We start from the raw sequence: 23,803 nt of genomic DNA on the forward strand, positions 1-23,803 counted from the left end.
TTTAATTCTTTTGGAGAAATAAGGCTAGAGAATTATAAAATTAATTTCTTCATTCTTCTCACTACCCAAGCTATTCTATGGCTATCATCCATCCATTGTAATACAATTATTAATTCATAAAACTTTTCTCTTCCAAATCTCTTAAAGGTTGAACTTGGTTAGAAAAAGGTTTTGAAATAAATGGGATGTTTAATGTAGTAGTAGAAGAATAAGCAAAAATTAATCCCTTGCTAAAAACGAATTACCCTTGAATTTCATAAGTGAATTATCCTCTATAGTTATGCTACAAATGAATATAATTTAAACTTTTCAGATTATAGCAATTTTGTAATATTTATTTTGCTTGTACAATTTCTAGAAGATATCAAGGCTGGAAAAAGTTTTATACTTTTATGTAGACTTTATTGTGCAAAGTAATTATAAATGATAGAACTTTATAAATAAGGCATACTTACTATTATGAAAACAATCTGACTGCATATAAAATCATGTTTTAAATAATTTTGAAGGGAAAAATCAAAAGTTAATCACATCTCCAAGTGCTATAATAAATTCAACATCTACTTATATTATTAAAACACTCCCAAGTTTATCAGATCAGTTTAAAAAAACTGGAGTACCTATATAGTATTTCAAAATACAGGTAAATGTTAGATAAAAATACACCCAAATCAGGCTTTTTATTAATGTATAACTCCTGAATATCAGGTTATAAAAAAGGCAAACATTCTTCATACTTCTCATAAATCTTGAAAAATATTGTTCTTGTAAAAGGTAAAATAGTTGTAGATACAGTTCAAAAATTGCACTGATTCAAAACGTGGTATATCATATCTTCATCAAATGGTCTTAAAGGAACTTTTAGTCAGTGATGTTTCCTGCTACTTTGAAAAAAATCAATGAAGATTTCTTGAGTGAGAAAATCAAGCAAGATTTTCTAAGTGACAGAACATAAACCAAAAATTATTAATTGAAAAGTAGAAACTTGTGAATGTGTTTTTATATGACGATATTGAGTCTAAGCTGATCATGTACAGGAAAGCCTTTTGTGACATCTAATTCATTATAGCTCTCTATAAGAGATGACAAAGATGATACAGCTTCTATAAAACAATTTTCCTCCATTCCATCAACCTGTAGATAGTGATGAAGATGAGCCTACAAAAAAAAAAATAGGTTTAATTTGATCACTTTGGTAATTAATTCATTGGACAAACATCTACTAAGTACTTACTGTGAGCCAAGTCCTGTGCTAGATCCTGGAGAAGTTCCAATTCTTATGGAGATTACAATACAGTTGGGGAGGAAGCACAAAGATAACTATAACTGATAATACTACAAAAGTACAAATGCAATCCAAGGTTATTACTGATCAAAGACAGAGGAAATGGCATTTGAGTTTAGAGATTTACTAGGAATTCAAAAGGTAAAGAAGGGATTAATGGTAATAAAAATGACCCATATTTGTGTAAGGAAGAGAAGCACACATAAAAAGCAGCAAATTTGATAACAAGCAAATTTGATTTGATGGGAAGGGGCTAAAAGCTGAAATCTGGCCCTAGAATATTAACATTTATTCGAACCACCTTAGCCACCTTCAACCTCAGTTTCCTCATCTTTATGTACTGGAGTACAACCAATCACAGGACTGACATGAGGTTCAAATGAGATAGTGTGTGTGTAGCCCTTTGTAAATGCTGAAATATGAGGGCAATGATTGTTATAAAGACAGAAATGATATTATATGGGATATAGCTACAAACTGCTTGGACTGATGTATTTCAGAAATTGATCACAAACCAGGCACAAGTTTACTCTAACTTAATGAGATATGGAAGTAGAAAACATTGTGAATGAAGAAGATAGTGATAGATGGCAATATGCAAAGACCACTCATTCAGAAAAACTAGTAATGGGGAATTTTATGTGAATTACTGGCACCCCCCACCCCCCGCCAAAAGCTGAACTGAAAATCTATGATTTGACTTTATGATAATTTCTTCCTTTGAAAAGTGATGAAAAGTAACAAGGATTCCTTGGTTGGTTCTTGGTAGACTTGACTATCAACTGTTTGCTGAAGTAAAAAAGAACTGATTTTTGGGAATAAGTGATTACTCTATCACAAAACCTACAATAGAGAAGAAAGTTCAGCATTGCAAAATGTGAATCTTAAATTTTGGGAGAACATGTTAAAGGGGAAGGGAAAGGATATATATAAAATTCAATGGACTAAATTTTCACAAAAATCAATGCAAGAGGGGTATGTTCTCAAGAATGAGAATTCTTAAGACACAAGCTGAACTGATTTCAGTGAGGAGAAAAAAGAGGTGCTGTCAAATGAGACTGACAAGGATGGAAAAGAACTATTACCATCTTATGCTTTAAAGAGACATGCATTGAAGTTAGGACATAGTGGAAGATGTACAACAGGAGTATTAGGTATTATTAAGGTTTGAAATATTCAAGAATACTGAAAGAATTAGTTGATAAGTGATAACTGAGTCACTAGTGAATTTCTAAAAAAATAAAAACAGACAATTTGCTAAGACTGGAGAAAGTCAAATGTATCAATTTCAAAAAAAGGGGGAGGGTGGACTATAAAACTTGGATGAATGAACTTTAACTTCTATTTCTAGCAAAATTCTAGATCAAATTATTAAGGAAATGATTTCTAAACATACATAGAAAGAGTAATTGTGATCAGTATAAGCCAGCACAGTTTCTTTAAGAAAAGATCATGCAGGGGCAGTGAGGTGGCACAGTGAATGGAGCACTGACCCTGGAGTCAGGAGAACCTGAGTTCAAATCAATCCAACCTCAGATACTTATTACCTAACTGTGATCTTGGACAAGTCACTTAACCCCATTACCTTGTCAAAAAAAAAAGAGAAAAAAGAAAAATTCTAATACTATTTCATTTCTGAATAGGCTAACTAAGCTAGTAGATCAGGTTAATACTATAAACATAGTTTACCTAAGTTTAAAGAAAACATTTAACAAGTCTTACACTATGCTTATAAATTATGAACTATATAACATAGTGGTGTTGATATAAAACAGTTCAGTTTAATGATCAGATGCAAAGAAATATGATTAATGATACCAGCTTGAGGGAATGAAGCCCACACAGCCATCCATGGCCTTATAATGTTCAATATATTTGTAAAGCAGAAGCAGGAGAGCTCCTAAAAATCTCATCCTCATTGCCAATTGCAGTGCAGATTTTGGCCTCAGACAAATCCTATCAAGTACACCAATTATAGGGTAGGAGCTCTGTCTGCAGGTTCCTTAATTCAGAGACCAAAGGAATGCTATCTGCCATGGAGGGGAGATTTAATTGTGAAAGCTGCTGGTGGCAGGGTAGTCAGAGGGTCAAGTCCACACATAAATTAATCTGCATGTCCACTTATGTACTCTCAAGTCTGCTTGCCCACTCTTATCTCCCTTCTTCCATGGACTGAATTTCTTTTCACATTCCAGCTTGTCTGCTTTCTGCAACATCTGTCCACTAGCCTGGGCATTTTTATAGGGGCACAGAACAAAGCTAGCACCAGGCCAACTTTGAAGGTTACATAAGTATCATAAGTATAAACACTGTTGTATATGTGAAACTACATCCAGTCAAGGTGGACAACTATGACTAAGGGAAATTTACATTCACATCCGGACCAAATTCCTTGCATTACAATATTTAGCAGTGATCTGGATAAAAACATAAATAGTATGTTCGCCAAATTTTCAGGTAACATAAAGCTTAGAGGTATATCCAATTGGATAACAGTTCAAATACAGAGAGAATTTGGGGCGGCTAGGTGGCGTAGTAGATAAAACACCGGCCTTGGAGTCAGGAGTACCTGGGTTCAAATCCGGTCTCAGACACTTAATAATTACACCTAGCTGTGTGGCCTTGGGCAAGCCACTTAACCCCACTGCCTTGCAAAAACCTAAAAAAAAAAAATACAGAGAGAATTCAACAGGATCCCCAAGGCACTGTAATCATGGATGGAAAAAATAATCTTTATTTCAATATAATTCGTCTCCTTTGTAATTCCATGGGTTTTCTTTTATTCATTTAAAACTTTCTGAGAACCTTAGACTTCTCCATTCTACCAGAGCTTTGCTTAATCGATAGAAAGTTCTGAGGGTGGTAATGAAAGACTTCTCTTGAAAGAAGCAAGGTCAAATGCAAAAATCTAATTATGTGATAACAGTATAGTTTATACAATCATATCTAAATAACCAAAGTTAGCTTATTCTTTATGTTTTGCTGATAATTACCTTTTTCTTATAGAGTCTTGAGAATCTGTTTTTAAGTCCTATGAAGGTTGGTTTTACACAGGTATTGTTTGCTAGTGCCAAGAGTGAGTGAGAATGGCCCACCGGGGGTACTGAACACAGGCTTGTTTTCCAGCCTTCTTGATTCCATGAGACAAAGTGCAAAGAAGATTTCAATCTAAGAAGCAACATTTAAAACTAAGAATCAAGTAATATATGAATATGCACAAGGAATTAGAACAGTGCTACACTAATTATAAATATCAGATGAAAAGAAGTGAGAACCAATGAGGTGTAGCAAATACACCTGGAACCAGAGCATCTCAATTCTGCCACCTAGTATACAATATGACCTTGACTAAGTCACTTAACCTCTTAAGAACTCCTAGTGTAAGAAGTTCAGAATAAATATAAGGGGAATAACTACTAACTGGTTTGGGAAGAAGGACCGATCCTAGAATTGGTGAGAATCGAGAGCTTTACTTAAAAGAGGTGGTATCTGATATTCATCATAAAAGATGACCTCCAGGGTCCCTTCCAGCTCTAAATTTTCAATCCTGTGAAGATGGGAAGGCTTGCCTTATTTGGGAGGACCAAAATAGCTTTTTTCCTTGTAACATTAGTTCTGTGACTTCTCAAATTTATAACAGACTTTAAACACAAATAATCATGAAGTATATTGAAAAAGTCATCTTGAATAGGATAGACAAAAGATATCAATAAAACTTTTTCTTAAGTAAAAGGTAAGGTCAAACCTTTCAATATTTCTTCGAAGATCTGAAATCTGTACATTTCCTCGAACTAACAAGGCACAAGCAAGGTATAGACTATGCTTTGGATCAGCCTGAATGAGTTGGTGGTCTTTGCTAAAAGCATCTGAAAACATTTGATCTAACCTAAAAAAAAAAGGGAATCATCTCATATACAAAATCATATTAAAAAAATTTCAGTAATATGGTGCCAATTTAATGAAAAGTTCATTATCAAAATCATCTATAAATAAGCTGTAACATAAAATATATATATATATATATATCTATATCTATATACACAATCTTAACCATTACCTTACATTATAGTATCTTTAATAACTGACCACCGATGAAGAGATGAGAATTTAATTTTTATTTTCATAATAGGAAAAATTCTGTAGTTATTTTGATAAGAACTCATATCAATATAGAAATCTTAGATTAAAGTGTTAGATCAGTATAATTATCCATTTCTAGAACCAGAATCATTAAGGAATTTATTTTAATAAGTTGTTCTTTAGCCAACAATTACTTTTAGTATTTTTATTCAGTCCAGCATATACTTTTTACTTCAATTCTGAGCTCTACCAAAAGTGAGCAGTTAATATAATTTCAACATAGAGAATGACCAACTATAAATTCTTAATATTGAGTACAACAATGGTTTCAGACATTCTATTAAAGTACTGAAAGGGCCAATACTAATTTCATGATTCCCTAATCTATTTTGGAAAGCTAAGTGGCAGAATGAATAGTGTGCCAGACCTGGAGTCTGGAAGATTCAGACACTAGTTATGTGACCCTGGGCAAGTCATCTAACCCTAACTGCTTCAGTTTCCTCATCTATAAAATGAGCTTGGGGAAGAAAATGGCATAGTACTCCAATATTTTTGCCAAGAAAACCCCAAATGGGGTCACAGAGAATTAGGCACAACTAAAATGACTGAACAACAACAAAACCTATTTTATCAAATAATAGATCTCAAGATACAATGAATCTTAATGAAAGAATCAGAAACATCTGATGAATCCTGATGAACAAGGGCCTTAAAGAAGTGATCAGCTGAAAATTGAGTATACACTCCATGTTTATCTTCTGGTCAGGATCCATGCTAGGTCTTCATATGAGATCAATTGCAGAGCTGATTCCTGAGACCTGATTTCTAGATATTTACTGATCCAGAGGTCCAACCTCAACACTCATATTAAAATCGACTTCCAGGGGTCCCTAGCTAGTACTTCCTCTAGTCCAATGGCTAGAAATTTGCACCCTCTGCTCCCCTAATTCCCATAAATCAGCCACCATCTGCTAAGGCAAAAACCCTTTCCCTACTATCTCTTCCTATGTTCTCATTTCAAATAAGTTATCTATCTTTTACTCTAAAACACTTCTTTTAATGACTTTCCCATCATTATACACTAAGTGAAATCCAGCTTTTTCCAGAAGACATCATATCCCTGGCTACTAGCTCCTGTGTTGCTACTTCTTTCATGCCTTGCACTCAATGGGCCTAGAGAAGGGGTTGTTGTTCTAGTCCTTATTTCCTTACTGCCACTTCCAGATCCTATCCTTGCCATCATTACTTAAAGTAGGGAGAATAATCTGAAGGTCAAAGATTTGGACCAGGTGATATAGATACACGGATTAAGCCCTGAGGAAAGGTCTCTAAGAGAGTCTAACTGCTATCTCAGAATCTTCCTTTTTCGATTCATCCCTTGACCTCATATTTGAGGTCTTCACCCTTTGACTCTCTTTCCATCCTAATTTATTAACCTTCCTAACACCTATTTCTCTTTGACTAGATTGCATTAGCTCCTCACCTCTGCCCCAAAGAATCTTTTATCCTTTAAATGCTAGTTATATTCAAGATGAATACTGGGTACCATCTCTTCTAGATAAAGCCCTTCTTGATTTCCACCAATGTCTAGGATTGGCCCTTTACACACACACAAACTGTCTTTCTGTGTAAACTCCTTCTGATGTACAGCTTACTTTTTATTCATTAAATTTTTATCCCTAGCACCTAGGACAGCTCCTGGTAAGACAGAGACATTACTAAATGGTTTATTTATATATTTATTGTGCATTAGTCATTCAGAGGGATAGTTCACAACTGTAGGACTCATCAGCATCTGAAAGCATGTCATCTTCTTAATCATGAATCTTAAAATTCCCATTTGGATTATATTGTTATCCTTTCATCTCTGTTTCACTCCCCTAAAACCTACTCTTCATCTTCATTGCAATCTCTAGGCCCAATCCATCACTCCCTGCTCCCCATTCCATCATTCCTGCCCTCACTTTTTCTTCTGTTCATATAGTAAACTGAATGAAAATGATTTTAAAAACAAACAAAACACTTCTTAAGCAATTCACCATGTGCCAAACACTATTCTAAGTGCTGGGGACATTGGGGAACAGTACATATCAGAGGGTTGAGCTCCAATTTAAGGGTTCAGGTTTGGGGCCTACGGATCCATAGCTTGCACGGATAAACAATAAACTTATAATTCAATTACACATCTTCCCATTTTGACTCATTTGCCCTTTGTTTTTCTACCATCTATACCCTGAACACCCTCAATATATGACTTTTTTGATCCTAATTCCATAATGCTGAATATGTTAGAAGTGTTGAATCCAAGTTTGAGTTTTACTCTTGATTATCTTTTCCTCTTTTGAGTTTTACTCTTGATTATCCTTTCCTCTTAGGACACAAATCCTATCCTCCACAGAAACTCCAAACTATCCCAATCTCATCCTCTAAACAAAAAATACAACCTCCATGGAGAACCCAAATGGCTCCCAGTCCCTATGGAAACTATAACACCCTGCCTCCTATACCCTATATTCTATAAAAAGATTGCTTTTTCCCACTACCCACCCACTGGAATCTGCTTAGACCCAGCCCATCATTCCATTCTTTCATTTATAGCCCTATCTTCCTTTTTTTTTTACCAGGGATTCACCTTTTGACCTTTCTAAACTATGCTGACTGCATCTAGTAGAAATTCATGCTATTTAGTCTCCACTGGTCCCTCACTGTTGCATGATAATTCTTTTACTGTTCCTTGATTATACTGTACTTCCTTTTGGACTGTTCTAATCCCTTTTCTCTCTTGTTGCTCTAAAAACTTCTCTGTCGCCTTAGTAGACAACCTTGTTACCTGAGAAAACTGAGACCATCTGCCATGAGTTCCTTCATCTCTCCACCTTCACTTGGATTATTCATTACCCTCTGTAGACTTGACATCACTGCCATGCTCAAAATGCTCCCATTTCCTTTAAGATAAAACAACTTCGGCCTGGTGATTTAAGATCCTTTGCACACTGGTTCCATCCTATCTTTGGAGAGGTTCCTGTTATTCACCTTTACATATGCTTTTGCCAAACAGTAATAATTTTATCCAAGTTTGACATTCCATTATGCAGTTTCATAAGATTGTGTCTATAACTGGACAGCATATCCTTTCTTCATCTTGGCCTCCCCAAATCCCTTTCTTCTCTCTTAAAGGTGAAGTTTTTTTTTCAAGGCACATGGGGTTAAGTGGCTTGCCCAAGGCCACACAGCTAGGTAATTATTAAGTGTCCGAGGCCGGATTTGAACTCAGGTCTTCCTGACTCCAGGGCCAGTGCTTTATCCACTGTGTCACCTAGTCACCTCAATTACCACCATTCTAAGGTAGGTCATGTCCAACTTTAAATATGAATGATGTGATAAATTCTATCTTAGGAAATTTTCTGTGACTCACATTTTTAAATTAAAAGCAGTATACTTTGCTTTCATTAAATATTTAACACATGAGTTTAATGATGACATATGAATATGAAATAAATCAAATTATTTTTACATTTTAAAAGCTGATATACTAATTATATACATAACATTTCCAATTGGATCCTTTCCAAATCTAATAAGAATATTAACAAAATAATAAATAATAAAAATCATATTTTCTCAAGTGCATTTTAAAATGATTGTTTTAAGACAAGATCTCTAGAAATTATAGAAGTCAGTATGTCTTACCTTCGAGGAGGAATGTTTACATCTGCTAATGTATACAAAGGTGTGAGGCTTGAAACAAGATAATGAAGTTGTGGAAAGGGAACTAAATTCATACTAATTTCATTAAGATCCATATTAAGGGAACCTTCAAATCTGGCAGAACTGAAACATGAATATTATAACAATATTTTGATTTTTAAATTATATACAAATTTAAAAATTATTTTCTTTCAGTTAGTGAAACTTTCTCAAACCATTACAACAGCTCACATTTACATTAACACTAACAGATTTAGAAAGCTCCTTGCATGAATTATTTTATTATCTGCATATGACTGATGAAACTTTTTGTTTCTTTGCCATGAGAATCTATGTGAAATCTATTTTATTTCTTTTGGAGACCTGGGAGGAGGGGATCTAGAGCTATGATCTTGTCATACTTTATCAATGTTAATCAGGATCTCATTTTTAATTTAATCTTTAAAAAAAAAGGGTTTCATGGTCACTGAGAAATTAAATGATTTGCCCATAGCAAGGCAGTTGTTATGTGTCAAAGGCAGAACCTGAACCCTGGTCTTCCAGACTCCACAGCTGATTTTCTATTCACTATTCAACAGCACTTGTAAAAAGCCATGAATAATGGTAATTTAAAGATCACACACATACCTAATTGTAGCATTTCAATCTCTGAATTATTTTAATAGTTAAAAATTACAAGTCACATTGACATTTTTATGTTTGTAAAGAAATATAATTTAAAATTCATCATCAGTCTCTTAAGTTACCCACACAAAAATTTACATACTAAGATCTTACATAAGAAAGCATAATAAAATCCTTGGGTACATATCAAGTGTGCTTGCTTTATTAAAACTTTGTTTTTCTCTATGGCTAAGTTCTTTATTTCATACTAGATAAATGATCTCACTTTTACTTTTCTTGATGATACTGGATCTGCTAATGCATGAACTGGTGAATGTATACCAAAGCTAGACATTTAGGATGTAAATTTCTAGTCAGCTAATAGATCTGAAAAAAATTCAGGTTCATAAAATATACTACAAACTAAATAATAAATGATCATGCAAAATAATTTGTAGTAAATTACTAAGTACAAATTACTTAAGTATCCAAAAACTATGTTAAGAGTGTCCTGGGTTTTGTAAATTTCCTTAAATAATGCTAATCAGTATTTTTCCAATGAGCATGAAATAAAATTACCTTGTTAAGTTGAGCAGCAAATTTCCTACAATATTGTTCATTGTATCAAATGGCTTTTCTTGAAGCTTTTTTTTAATACCACCTTCATTTAAAGTTACCAGACTTTCTGGCTTCACAGTTGTTCCGGGCTTTCCAGATGTTACCATATGATTAATTTTACTAACGATGTCAAATAAAGACTTTTGAGAAAAAAAAATAAGAGAGCAAGTAAAAATTCAATGCATATATAAATGGTAAATCTAGAATTGAGAGAGACTGGAGAAAATAAGTTTCTCAAATCAGAAATTAAGTTAAATCAGAAGATAAAGTATTTCAATAACAGTATGTCTGGTTTATGATGTGTCAGCTAAACATTTCATAAGATCAAATATCAACAGTGTTTCTTACTTCATTTTCGATGGGTAACACACAGTCTGCGTGCTCATTAAGTTCCTTCATTGCCAAAACACTATTATATGGTGAAGTAATGACATCATCCTCACCAGATGGAAAAACCGAAGTCACAAATCTGTATACTTCTGGGAATTCATCTTCAAGCAAATTTAAAACAAATGTGCCAAGACCAGAACCTGTCCCTAAGAATGACAATTGAAGAACATGTAAAATAGTATATATAATTTGAAACACTTTGGCTATATTTCACTTTTTACTATTTAAATATTCTATATGTTTAGATAGTTTATCCTAAAAATATTTGTATGACAAACAATATATTCATTGCATTTTACAGTAAGAAAGAGAATGATTAATGAGGTTTATAGCTGCTCGATTATCATCTTGTTATGAGGCATTTCTAGCTTTTATTTTTTTAATACTTAATTTGTGTAATAACAAATGATAGAAAAGTAAAAAAAATGATAACTGTTTTATCTATTTGATGTCATATAACTGGTGTAGTGCATTATATTAGTAATGAAATTCACATATTTAAGTAAAAATTTAATTTTGTTGATAAAAACTGAATGTGACTTTTAAATTTATAAAATTAAAATATTATACCAAAATTTATGCATCAGAAAAAATTCCTGTGGTTTAACAAAGTACAAATAATACTAATGTGCTTATATTTGTGATTTTCATTATTAAAGTAGTTAATACGAATGCACTGTTATATAGTTAGAAAATGTTTTTAATGACTAAATGACAGGAAAATTGGTATCTTTGAAGCTATACAAAATATCTTAAAGGTATGACAAAATGTAAATCAAAATGTTTATGCAAAAGTCATTCAAAATAGAAGTTATGTTAAGATCGTATAATGAAAACTTCCAATCAAAATTAATGTTCATGACAAGACTATAAAAATGTAAACTGCATATTTAAAGTTATAATAGGATTTAAATACATATTGTTTATTAGCATTATTACATATATTAGCATTAAGTATGCCAATTTTCTGACCTCAAAGTTGGCCAATTCTGTTTTAGATTTCAATATATTCTAATTTTTTTTTTTAGGTTTTTGCTAGGCAATGGCGTTAAGTGGCTTGCCCAAGGTCACATAGCTAGGTAATTATTAAGTGTCTGAGGCTGGATTTGAACTCGGGTACTCCTGACTCCAGGGCTGGTGCTCTATCCACTGCGCCACCTAGCCGCCCCCTAGATTTCAATATATTCTAATGTCTTCCATTTCATGAATGGATAGGTAAAAATTCTGTTCCTGTGCACAGATTTTCTCAAATTCAATAGCTTAATTATTTTTCAGGTCATCCTTAATTTCTAGGCTAAGGAATGATTTATGACTTAAAGGTGTTGAATTCAAGAGGGTCTATTATATATATACATATACATATATATATATATATTTCTATTGGTGATAATTCTGAAGATTGTAACTAAGTTTGAAGATGCTGAAAAGCTTATAAATTTTTTTGTAATAAAATACATAGATGAGTGCTTTAGGCTTCCATTGTTTATCTCTGGTTGGTTCAAAGTAGCAAAAAATTTGAGCAATTTTGTTTAAAAATTGTGCATCAGTTTTAAAAATATCAACATAAACAGACATCTCTATTCAATACCGGCATTCATAATTAAATACTACATATATCAACTACAGATTCTAAAATTGAATTACTTTACTTAAAATAGTGAAATCTATTCTAAATAAACAAGTGTAGGCTACTGATTAAATACATTTACCTCCTCCCATGGAGTGAATTATAAAGAAACACTGCAAACAGTCGCAGTGCTCTGCTGTCTGTCTGAGTTTCTCCACAATCTGATCCCGGTACTGAGAGCCAAAAACTTTGTATCCTACTGCCCTGAAAAAAACATCAAAATAAAACAAAACCCTTTTGACTTAATACCTCTTCACAGTGTGAATTCTTTGCTGAAGGCAGTAATGCCAATCTGTGATTTCAGAACCCTGAATTTAAGTTCATAAAGTTACAGGAAGGGTCCGGCATTGAAAAAGATCTTATGGAATCATCTGGCCCAATTCCCCTCACTTTCCAGAGAAGGAAATTGAGGTTCAGAGAGGTCATGAAGGTTACCCAATCTGCATGGAACATTTAACCAGGATTAAATATATATTACATAAATTCCAAACTATCTCCAAGGGCATTCTTAACAAACAAGAAGCTATACTTTTCTAAATTAAGATTTTATTCAAAAATTTTGAATCATTATTCTTTTGTTTTCTGAATTTCACAATTTTCCCCCAGTCTTGCTTCCCTTCCCCCATCCCCACAAAAGACAGTCTGATAATTTTTACATTGTTTGTTTCCATGCTATACATTGATCAAAACTGAATGTGTTGAGAAATCATATCCTCAAGGAAAAAAATAAAATATAAGAGATAGCAAAATTACATAATAAGACACCTTCTTTTTAAAAAATTAAAGGTAATAAATAGTCTTTGGTCTGGGGCGGCTAGGTGGCGCAGTGGATAGAGCACCAGCCCTGGAGTCAGGAGTACCCGAGTTCAAATCCAGCCTCAGACACTTAATAATTACCTAGCTGTGTGGCCTTGGGCAAGCCACTTAACCCCATTGCCTTGCAAAAAAAAAAAAAATAGTCTTTTGGTCTTTGTTTAAACTCCACTATTCTTTCTTGGATATAGAAGGTATTCTCCATCACTGATACCCTAAAATTTTCCCTGACTGTTGTACTGATGAAATGAGTAAATCCATATTGTCACTCCCATGTTGCTGTTAGGGTGGTACAATGTTCTTCTGGTTCTGCTCATCTCACTCAGCCTAAGTTCATGCAAATCCTTTCAGGCTTCTCTGAATTCCCATCCCTCCTGGTTTCAAATAGAACAATAGTGTTCCATCACATACACATACCACAATTTGTTCAGTCATTCCCCAATTGATGAATATTCACTCAATTTCCAATTCTTTGCCTCCACAAACAGGGCTGCTATGAATATTTTTGTACAAGTGATGCTGTTACCCTTTTTCATGATGGCTTCAGGGTACAGACCCAGTAGTGACATTGCCCTTTGGGCGTAATTCCTACTTGCTCTCCAGAGAGGTTAGATGAGTTCACAGCTCCACCAACAATGCATCAGTGTTAGCAGATTTCCCATATCCCTTCCAACACTGAACACTGTCCTTTCTGGTCACATTGGCCAGTCTAAGAGGTATGAGGTGCTACCTCAGAGATGCTTTAATTTGCATTTCTCTCATCAGTGATGATTACTTTGATTTTCTCAACTGTAAACTGCCCTTGCATATCATTTGACCATCTGTCAATTGGGGAATGGCTTTTTTTTTTTATAAATTTGACTCAGTTATCTCTCAGAAATACTAGTTGTAAAAACTACTTCCCAATCTACTACATTTCTTTTGATCTTGGTTACAGTGGTTTTTTTGTGCAAAAGCTTTTTAATTTAATGTAATCACAATTATCTGGTTTGTTTCTAATGATGTTCTCCTGAATCAATATTAATGATCCTTGATAATTTTTTTTTCCTGTATGGGTATTTAGATCAATTTCTTGAATAATCATGGCCCTCATTTAGGAGGCTCTATAATTTATCTTTGATGCTATTGGCAATCATGGTCTACTAAAAGAGCATTCGAAGGACTTCAGCATCTATAGAGAATAACTTCTGCATTTGTATTCTTTGCTGAACATCCTTTATAATATTTACAAAGACCTGTGGTGAATGACTTTTCCATGTTTTATGCCCTGCTTCATTAATTAATAATCAAAGGGTCATCAAAGTTCTCCATTGTTGCATTTTAAATAAATGTTACATGACCTAAAGATCTGCTACATACTACTCTGTGACATGAGTTATAGAGTAGAAAGCCTCAGTTTTGCACCACCTACCTCAGAACTGTTGAGGCCAAGTGCTTCAGTTTTAATTTTTTTGCATCAAATTCTTTAATGCAGCTGGATAAAAGAATTTAAGCCCCCCTCCATCACAGAGGGGAATTAATAATAATCAATGAAACCTTAAAGATCAAACATCATAGATAACTGGCTAAATAAATCTAAAAATCTCTACTAGAGATATATTTTCTAAAATTTATTTTCTATTAAGTCTTTTTTTAAAGTTTTTTTTGCAAGGCAAATGGGGTTAAGCGGCTTGCCCAAGGCCACACAGCTAGGTAATTATTAAGTGTCTGAGACCGGGTTTGAACCCAGGTACTCCTGACTCCAAGGCCGGTGCTTTATCCACTATGCCACCTAGCCGCCCTTCTATTATGTCTTTAGACATAACATACTTAAAAAAAATCAGCTTCAAAGTAGTTGAGAAATTTTTTTTTCCCGTCTTACCCCCCCTCAAAAATGATTAAAAAATTAAAGGGGAGGATCAGCTAGGTGGCACAGTGGATAGAGCACCGGCCCTGGAGCCAGGAGGACCTGAGTTCAAATCCGGCCTCAGACACTTAATAATTACCTAGCTGTGTGGCCTTGGGCAAGCCATTTAACCCCAATGCCTCGCAAAAATAAATAAATATATACATCACAAGGAAATGGAGTCAAAGACAAAGACTAGAAACTAAAAGGCAAAGGAAGATATAGCAAGAAGTATGGGAGTAACAGCTACTTTAATATATTTGTTTTACATGCATTAGCATTAACTAGAAAGAAAACTGATTGTTCCAGTTTTAGCTGCTATGTTTTTCATATTCTCACCAATTATTTCCTGAGCCAGAAACATTTGTAACAAGTTGCTTGCTATCAAATATATCTTTCAATGGACCTTGAAGAATTTCATTCACTACTCCCTCTTCCATGTCAATCAAGACTGCCTAAGAAAAAAGAATGAACAATTAACATTTTATTTTAATTTCATTACCTAATGAATTTAACAACATATTGAAGCTGAAACTTGATTTTTTCTTTCCAGATTTAATCAAAATGTTCCTTTAAGAAAAATGTGTTCTAAAAACCCAATTTAAAAGAATATATGTGGCTTTTTATAAAAAGGTAAAATCATTTAAGAGTTGGATTCCACAAGTAGTCTATTTTTATCCTATTTCTAAAAAGGAAATAACATTTTATTTTCTCATAACCTCGTTTTACTAGATATACACTGACCTTTACTAACAATAGGCCAAGTGCTATTATAAATGACAAAGAAATGTACCTATTTTTTATAAATAGTATTTTAAACTCATCTCTCTTATGGTTTTATAGCAGTTATAAAGTTAACCCTTTTATTTATATGTTGTGGAGAAACAGATTGATGTGGATGAGCTTCTTCTGTTGAGAGTAAGATTTGAAAATGATTCAACAAACAAGCAATACATATCCCCTTAGTTGTATAAAAGCTGAAATGCTAGGTGAAATTTGAATTTTACGTAAGATTTGGTCTTCAGCAGGCAAATACAATATGGACAAAGATAATATAAAACAAAATAATACATGCCAAATAGTAAAGAGAAATGTAAGGAAAAGATAATAACTGACTTGAAGTGGGAGAGCAGAATGTGAGGGAGTTGGTATTTCATAATCAGATGAGATATGAAAACAGAACACATTCCAGGCAAAAGGACATAAAACAATTGAGTACCTTGGAAGTATTCATATAAAATAAAGCTAGGAAGATACTGTGGAGAGGCTTCAATGCCACACAGGAGAGTATGATCTGTACTTGATATATAATAGCTTATGACTAGATTTATGCAAAAGAAAGTTGCCTGGTAGTAGTGTGAAGCCTGGATTAAAGAAGGGTCAGACTATGGATGCTATGTAGTTAAGAGTCATGAGGTAACTAATGAAACAGTGCATGCTGGGGGTCATGAGTGCTTATACCAGAATAGTTAACATTGAAGGAGAAGGAAAAGGACAGATGTGAGAATTATATTGAATAACTGTTCAATTGTATGAACTTGGTCACTAATTGAATATGAGGTTAGAGGAAAACAATTAACACCAAAATTTCAAGTATAGTTGAGTGAATGGCAGCAGCATGAAAAGAACAGGAGGCAGGATAGGTTTGGCTGTAGAGAAAGAAACTAAATTTAAGATAGCTATCATTTTCTGATGAAGTGAAAACTGGCCAGCATGTCCTTACAGAATGAATACCTACTTTGTTCAAATCCCTCAAGCAGGAAATGTAAAAGATTAGTAGCATATAGTAGGAGCTTAATAAACACTTGTTGACTGATTAAAAAACAAACCAGACCCTGAGGAACTGCATAATAGGGTTCTGGAAGCAGCAGCAGCATACACACATGTACATATAGACACATAAAAGTTTACTAGCATTTCCAAAAACAAATAGGTATGAATTGGCATATGGTGGTATAAAATATTTACATAAGTAGTAATGGTAACTTACATTTCTACAGTGCTTTAATAAGCTTACTTTCTTCACGACTTTGTGAGGTAGTTAGTACAAGTATTATCTATTTTTACAGATAATGAAATTGAAGTCTCAGAGAAGATGACTTGTCCAGAGACAAAATGAGTCTGTAAGCCAGAGTTGAAATTCCTGTCTCTTGACTAAGTGCAATACTCTTTTCACTATATAATACTCTATCTAAATTGACAAAATAATCAGTGGAGCTAAACAAAACAGTTCTCTGGAAAGAAAAGTTCTACATCTACAAAGATGTGAAGCTGGATCTTGCTTAATAAGGAGTAAGAAGGAAAGGTTAGTGCTAGGATTCAAAATCATTTTCTGTGACTCCAAATTCTGCCCTTCTACCATACCACTTAATCCATGAATGAGCATAAGTTAGTGGTGTAAATCTGTTAAGACACAAATTTGACAAAACTGGGATGAATTGAGGATAATTTAAAGAAAAACCTTCCAGCCCAGACATTGCTTCTGGGATATATTAGAAGATCATGGACAATTAGGGAATATAAATGTATGAAATCCAAAATATATAAAATATAAAAATATAAGGAAAATTAAGGAAGATTAAGGGTAGAACCAGAAAAGGGAAACTCGAGAAGGACAAGAAGAAGATAACTAGAAAGACAAGGCAAAGTCAGTGAAAAAAAATAAAAAAGAGAAAAGAAAAAATTGATGGTGGGGCAAATTGGTAAAATAGGTAGGTCTAAGAATGAAGGGAAGGTGGGTGTGGTCGGTGAGTTTTTGGACTAAGGAGAGCAAATGTTATGAAGAGGCAATGAGGGGGCAGCTAGGTGGCACAGTAGATAGAGCACCTGGAGTCAGGAAGATCTGAGTTCAAGTCCAGTCTCAGATACTTAACAATTGCCTAGTTGTGTGACCTTGGGCAAGTCACTTAAGCCCATTGCCTTAAATAAATAAAAAAAGAGTTAATGAAAGGCAATAAAAATTTTAACTACCAACATGTAGTTCAAAAGAACAAGGTTAAAAATCTCAACAGAGACTGTGATGTCATGATTTCTACAAACTAATGATTTTGTTCATGTCACAAGTCTTCCATACCATGTTAAATAAGGAGTATAAGGTTTTCCTAAAGGAGATAGATGTTTCAATATGGGAAAAAAAGAGAAATTTAGGTAAACCAGGAAAAATTCTGATGAGGATGGGGGGAAAAAGTGTTACTGAAAGGATAAAGTGAAGGAAAAAAGAGCCAGCAATACAATTAGAACTTAAAAACAGACTTAAAAATTTTTTTCTTAAGAGACAATGGGGAAGAAGCTATTTGTCCTCCAAAGAATTATATAGAAGAGTCATAGAAACTACTTGTTATAAGTAAAGGCCAGAGGAAGAAGAGACTGAGGAGGAGCTGCTGGTACTACTCAGGGCTACTGAGGAAACTATGTGTCAATTTCATAACAGAATGGTCTCATTGTCTTGCCAAGCAGCATCTGAGACAAAACCAGAGGAATTCTCAAGACTCTTAATTCTGGTGATTACAGTGAGCACAGATGACACTGCTGAAAGAACTTGAAAACCATTATCCACAATGACAAAGTGGGGGGGGGGGGGGGGGCTACGGATTGCATTTTACTCACTGTTGCAGAAGAAAAACTGGGATGTGAACAGTTGGCTAAAAAAGTGATGTCTAAAGATGGGATTTGAATTTCTGGACCTCAGCTTAAAAAACAAAATTGACAGAATCCTGGCCAGAAGGCAGCCTGTGAGGGTCTGATGATGCTCAACAATGAAATTCTGAAGACAAAAAAAGGAAAAAACTGTAGTGAAGAGAAAAAGGGGAACTGTTTGCAGAAACAGAGGTGAATGACCAGGGAAGACACCAATTAACTTAGTTTTTAAAAAAAGAAACGTAAAGAACATGGAACTAAGCCAAGATAGCTGAAGACGAATATGAGTCATAAAAAGAACATCAAGAATGTTAAACCTCAAAATGCGCTGAGACTGCTGGGAAGCTAAGGAGAGTTAAGATTTGTCTTTGTTTTTTAAGTCTATATTGAGACAAAAGGGAGATCAAAGACAGCACTACACCTTTGTTTGAGGTGGATGGAGTAAAGACAACTCTCAGAGAAAGGGCAGCATTGATGAATGTTTTATTCATTTCCATGTTTTCAGTCAAGATTTTCTTTTGGCATTCTGGAAATGACAGCACAATGACTGATAGGGAGAAGACAGCAAAATAAGGAGTTAAGTGTATGAGAGCATTTACCTCCACCAAGGTGAATTTAAGTCCAGATGAATTGGTAAAGACAGATAATACTAAATAAGTACTACCTCAAAGACTAGAAAATGGGAGAGGTATTCAGGATCGGAGAAGGGCAAATGCTCAATAAAACACTTGATGTGAATGTTTTCTAAATTTTTAAAAATTTTATTAATTTTGCCAATTACATGCAAAAGTAGTCACATTCATTTTTTTTGTAAGTTTATTTATTTTTAGGTTTTTCAAGGCAATGGGGTTAAGTGGCTTGCCTAAGGCCACACAGCTAGGTAATTATTAAGTGTCTGAGGCAGGAATTGAACTCAGGTACTCCTGACTCCAAGGCCAGTGCTCTATCCACTGCGCCACCTAGCTGCAAGTTTTTCAGTTCCACATTTTTCTACCACTTTCCCTCCCTGCCCTGGCAGCAAACAATCTTAAAATAGGTTGTTCATGTACAAACATGTTTAATATTTCCATATTAGTCATGATGCAAAAGACAAATTATAAACAAAGGAGGAAAAACATGAGAAAAATTTAAAAAAATTAAAAAGTGAACATAATATGCTTTTGTTTTGCAATCAACTTCAATTTTGTACTCTATAACATTCCTATCCCATATGTTGTCATTCCCCAATTGATGAATATCCCTCAACTTCCAATTTTTTGCCATTACAAAAAAAGCTGCTACAAATATTTTTGCATGAGTCTTTTTTTAATGATTTATTTGGGATTTAGATACAGTAGTGATATTCTGGATCAAAGGGTATGCAATTTTATCACCCTTTGGCATAATTACAAATAACTCTCCTGAATGCTTGGCTTACTTCACAACTCTACCAACAGTGCATCATAGAAACTACTTGTTTTCTCACATCCTCTCCAACATGACTTATTTTTCTTTGTCATTTTAGCCAATCTGATTCAGGTGTGAGGTGATACCTCAGACTTGTTTTACTTTGCACTTTTCTAAAATCAATAATGCTTTTTAATATGATTATAAAGTTTTAAATTTCTTCATATGAAAACTGCCCTTTATATCCTTTATCAACTGGAGAATTATATTCTTATAATTTCATTCAGTTCTCTATTTTAGGAATGAGTTGTTTATCAGAAACACTGTGAAAATTGTTTCCCAGCTTTCTGCATTCCTTGTAATCCTGGTTGCATTGTTTTTGCTTGTGCAAAAACTTAATGTAGTTGAAATGATCTATTTTGCAATTTATGATGTTCTTTCTCTCTTCTTTGGTCAAAAGATCTGACTCCCATTCTATAGATCTGATAAACGATTCCTTGGCCTTCTAATTGACTTCTGGTACTACCCTTTATGTCCAAATCCAATGCCCATTTTGACTTTATCTTGGAATAGGATGAGATATTGCGATATTGGTCTATACCCAGTTTTTAGTTTAGTTTTGGTTTAGGTTTTTGCAAGGCAATGGGATTAAGTTACTTGCCCAAGGCCACACAGCTAGGTAATTATTAAGTGTCTGAGGCCGCAATTGAACTTGAGTCCTCCTGACTCCAGAGCCAGTGCTCTATTCACTGCACTCTCTAGCTACCCTATACTTAGTTTTTGCCATACTACTTTCCAGTTTTCCTCAGCAGTTTTTATCAAATAGTGAGTTCTTATCCCCAAAGCTAATTTTGTACCAGTAAACAGATCAGTTTTGATGACTGCCACTTTATAATCTTGTTTAGATCTGGTATGGCTAAGGCTGAACCACCTTTCTTTGAATTTTTTTCATTAATTCCCTTGCTATTTTTAACCTTTTGTTCTTCCAAATGAAGTTACTATTTTTTTCAATTCTATAAATTTTGCTTTGTTAAGTTTGATTGGTTATGGCAATGAATGAGTAAATTTAGGAAGAATTGTCATTTTTTATTATTAGTTCAGCCTACCCATTAGTGATCAACATTTCTCCAATTGTTTAGATCTGACTTTGTATGAAGTGTTTTATAATTGTGTTCATATAGTTTCTGAGTTTACCAAGTAGATTCCCAAGTATTTTCTTTTGTTTATAGTAACTTTAAATGGAATTTCCCTCTTGCATTTGAGCTTTGTTGGTGTATATATTTGTGTGTATGTGTATATGTGAAATGCTGATGATTTTTGTGCTTATTTTATACAAATTTACTAAAGTTGTTTCAAGTAGTTTTTTAGTTGATTCTAGAGTTCTTTAAGTATACCTTCACATCATCTGCAAAGAGTGAGGGTTTTATTTTTGTACTGCCTATTCTAATTTTCTTTTCTTATTGCTAAAGCTAACATTTCTAATATAATATTGTACAGTAGTGGTGATAAACAGGTTTCCTTATTTCACCCCTGATCTTACCCAATGCTGGCTGATAGTTTTACATAGGTACAGATACCATTTTAAGGAAAACTCCATTTGTTCCTATGCTCTCTGGTATTTTTGTTAGGAATGGGTGCTGTATTTTGTCAAAGACTTTTTCAGCATCTATTGAGATTATGTTTTGTTAATTTTATTACTGATATGGTCAATTTTGCTGTTTTCCTAATATTGAACCATCCCTGCATATCAGGTAGAAATGGTAATGGTGTATTATTCTAGTTGCTGCAATTTCTCAAGGACAGTGAGAGAGAAAGAGGAAAAAAATGTACTTCAATCTGTGTTCATATTCCAATGGCTCTGTCTCTGAGTTGCTTTCTTTATCATTAAGTCCATCAGAGAAGTTGATTCAATATTTTCCCCACAGTTGCTATTACTAGCTGCACCACTCTATTCCTCCCCACTCGTATTCTATTCTCTCTCCTTTCATCCTGGCTCTGTCCAAAGTTATCAATATCCCCTTCCCATGCAGGAATACATCAGTTCAATATCATTAAGTTCCTCATAGTCCTTCTCATCCACCCCCCTCTATGGTTCACCAGAGTCCTGTACTTGGAGATCAAACTTTCTGTTCAGCTCTAGTTGTTTCCCAATTTTAATTTTCAGATCCTAATTTCCTTTTCTAGTTGGTTAATTTTACTTTTGGATGATGAATTGCTTTTCTTTTCCAGTTGATCAATTTTACTTTGAAAGTAGTTGATTTTATTTCTAAAGATGTTTGATTAATTTTTCGTAATTCTTTGGCATAACTCATTTCTCAATTTTTCATCTTCCTCTCTTCTTTGGTCTTTAAAATCCTTTTTGAGCTATTCTCCAAGGGGTCTTTTTGTATTTGAAACCAATTCATAAATCCCTCTAAGGCTTTACATGTAGGCATTTTATCACTGCTTTCCTCTCTAGAGAAGGCATTTTTACCATCTTTATCACAATAGTAGTTTTCTATGGTTAGCACTCTTGTTTTTTTGCTCATTTTGATAACTGAGCTCTGCTCCTGGGGCTCAGGTGGTATGGGGTCAGGTTTTTTTTTTTTTTTTTGTGTTGGAGGCTGAAGGTCCAGTACCAAACTTTCCACCCTAGCATCTCAGGTGCTCATGATTTGTTCCCTACCTTCAGGTAGCCCAACCCAGTCCTGCCTGCTGCACCAGTGCTCCTGGGCTTGAACTTTTGTCTTTGGAACTGGGGTTGGGACTCTTACTGTTGGCCTGCTGAACCAGGACCCGAGTTGCATTGTGACCAAGAGTCTTCAGATGACTTCCCAGCTCTCCCATCTACACTGGACTAGATTCCATGTGAGTGTACCTTTTCTGAATTTCCTTCATGATATCTTGAGTTGAGACCTCGGTTCACTGTTTGGGGGGGGGGGGGGATTCTGTAACTTTGGGGTCTGTTTAGAGGTTTCATTTAAAATTGTTTTGGGAAATCTCTGGGAGCTTTCTGGCTTTGCGCCATCACATTGGCTCTGTCCAGAAGTCCCCTTGGTTTGAGTTTTTAATGGGCTGATAGATAAGAAACCTGATTAGCATAGAAGGGCATTCTAAGGCCAACACTTCAACTGAAATATGGGAGATGAAGCTCCTAATGAGTCTAAACCATTCTAGTTTTCCCTTAAAAATTTGTGGTGAATAATGAAATTAGTGTTTGATAACAGTGTTTTTCTAACAGCAAAGGTTGGAGACGAAATCTTGAGAAAACAAAAAAACATTGCTTATGTTTAACTATTAGTAGTGATGAAATTTCACTGTATTGAATAAAATGCTATTGCTTATGGCCTTGTGATCTTTCTATTGTACTGGTATTATGTAGTAGTGTAGAGCAGGAAAGAGTACTGGATAAGGACTGAATTTTAATTGTATAATCACAGATAGACAACTTGCTGAAACTCTGAGTTTCAGGTTTCTCATCTACAAAACAGAATTATTACCGTTTCTACTCTTTTTTCAGTGATGCAGGGAGAACCATGTGAGAAAGTGTAAGTGAATGCACTCTGAATTCTGTGAAATAGTCTTTAAAAAAATATAAATTACAAGAAAGGCAACCTAGCATAGTAAATAAAGGGGCTGACCCTGGAGTTGGGATGATCTAAGTTCAAGTTCTATTACTGACACATTCCTAATGGAAGTGAACTTTCCATACCAGGATTTACAAACCTACACCAATGAAACCCTAAGGAATTAAACCTCCCTCCAATAACAACAACAAAAAAATAAAAAAATA

At 34.3% G+C, this 23,803-nt stretch overlaps 1 protein-coding gene across 5 annotated transcripts in view; it reads right to left on the minus strand.

The window, feature by feature from the left end:
- Positions 1-648: 648 nt before the first annotated feature.
- TUBE1 (tubulin epsilon 1) overlaps positions 649-23,803 on the minus strand; it is a 28,942-nt gene continuing 5,787 nt past the window's right edge. For 3 of the 5 annotated variants that reach the window (XM_074187383.1, XM_074187386.1, XM_074187384.1), the window contains 8 exons: positions 15,349-15,464; positions 12,394-12,515; positions 10,643-10,830; positions 10,256-10,434; positions 9,056-9,196; positions 5,031-5,171; positions 4,279-4,453; positions 649-1,158 (listed from right to left, as the gene is read on the minus strand). In XM_074187383.1, coding sequence (XP_074043484.1) covers positions 1,000-1,158; positions 4,279-4,453; positions 5,031-5,171; positions 9,056-9,196; positions 10,256-10,434; positions 10,643-10,830; positions 12,394-12,515; positions 15,349-15,464 — 1,221 coding nt within the window. In that variant the 3' untranslated portion in view covers positions 649-999. Of the gene's footprint in view, positions 1,159-4,278; positions 4,454-5,030; positions 5,172-9,055; positions 9,197-10,255; positions 10,435-10,642; positions 10,831-12,393; positions 12,516-15,348; positions 15,465-18,615; positions 18,694-23,803 lie in introns of those variants that run through there. The other 2 variants (XM_074187387.1, XM_074187385.1) reach the window with 2 other exon arrangements.

Source organism: Macrotis lagotis, chromosome 5 (assembly GCF_037893015.1).
Source record: "Macrotis lagotis isolate mMagLag1 chromosome 5, bilby.v1.9.chrom.fasta, whole genome shotgun sequence".
In the NCBI taxonomy this organism is placed as follows: Eukaryota; Metazoa; Chordata; class Mammalia; order Peramelemorphia; family Peramelidae; genus Macrotis; species Macrotis lagotis.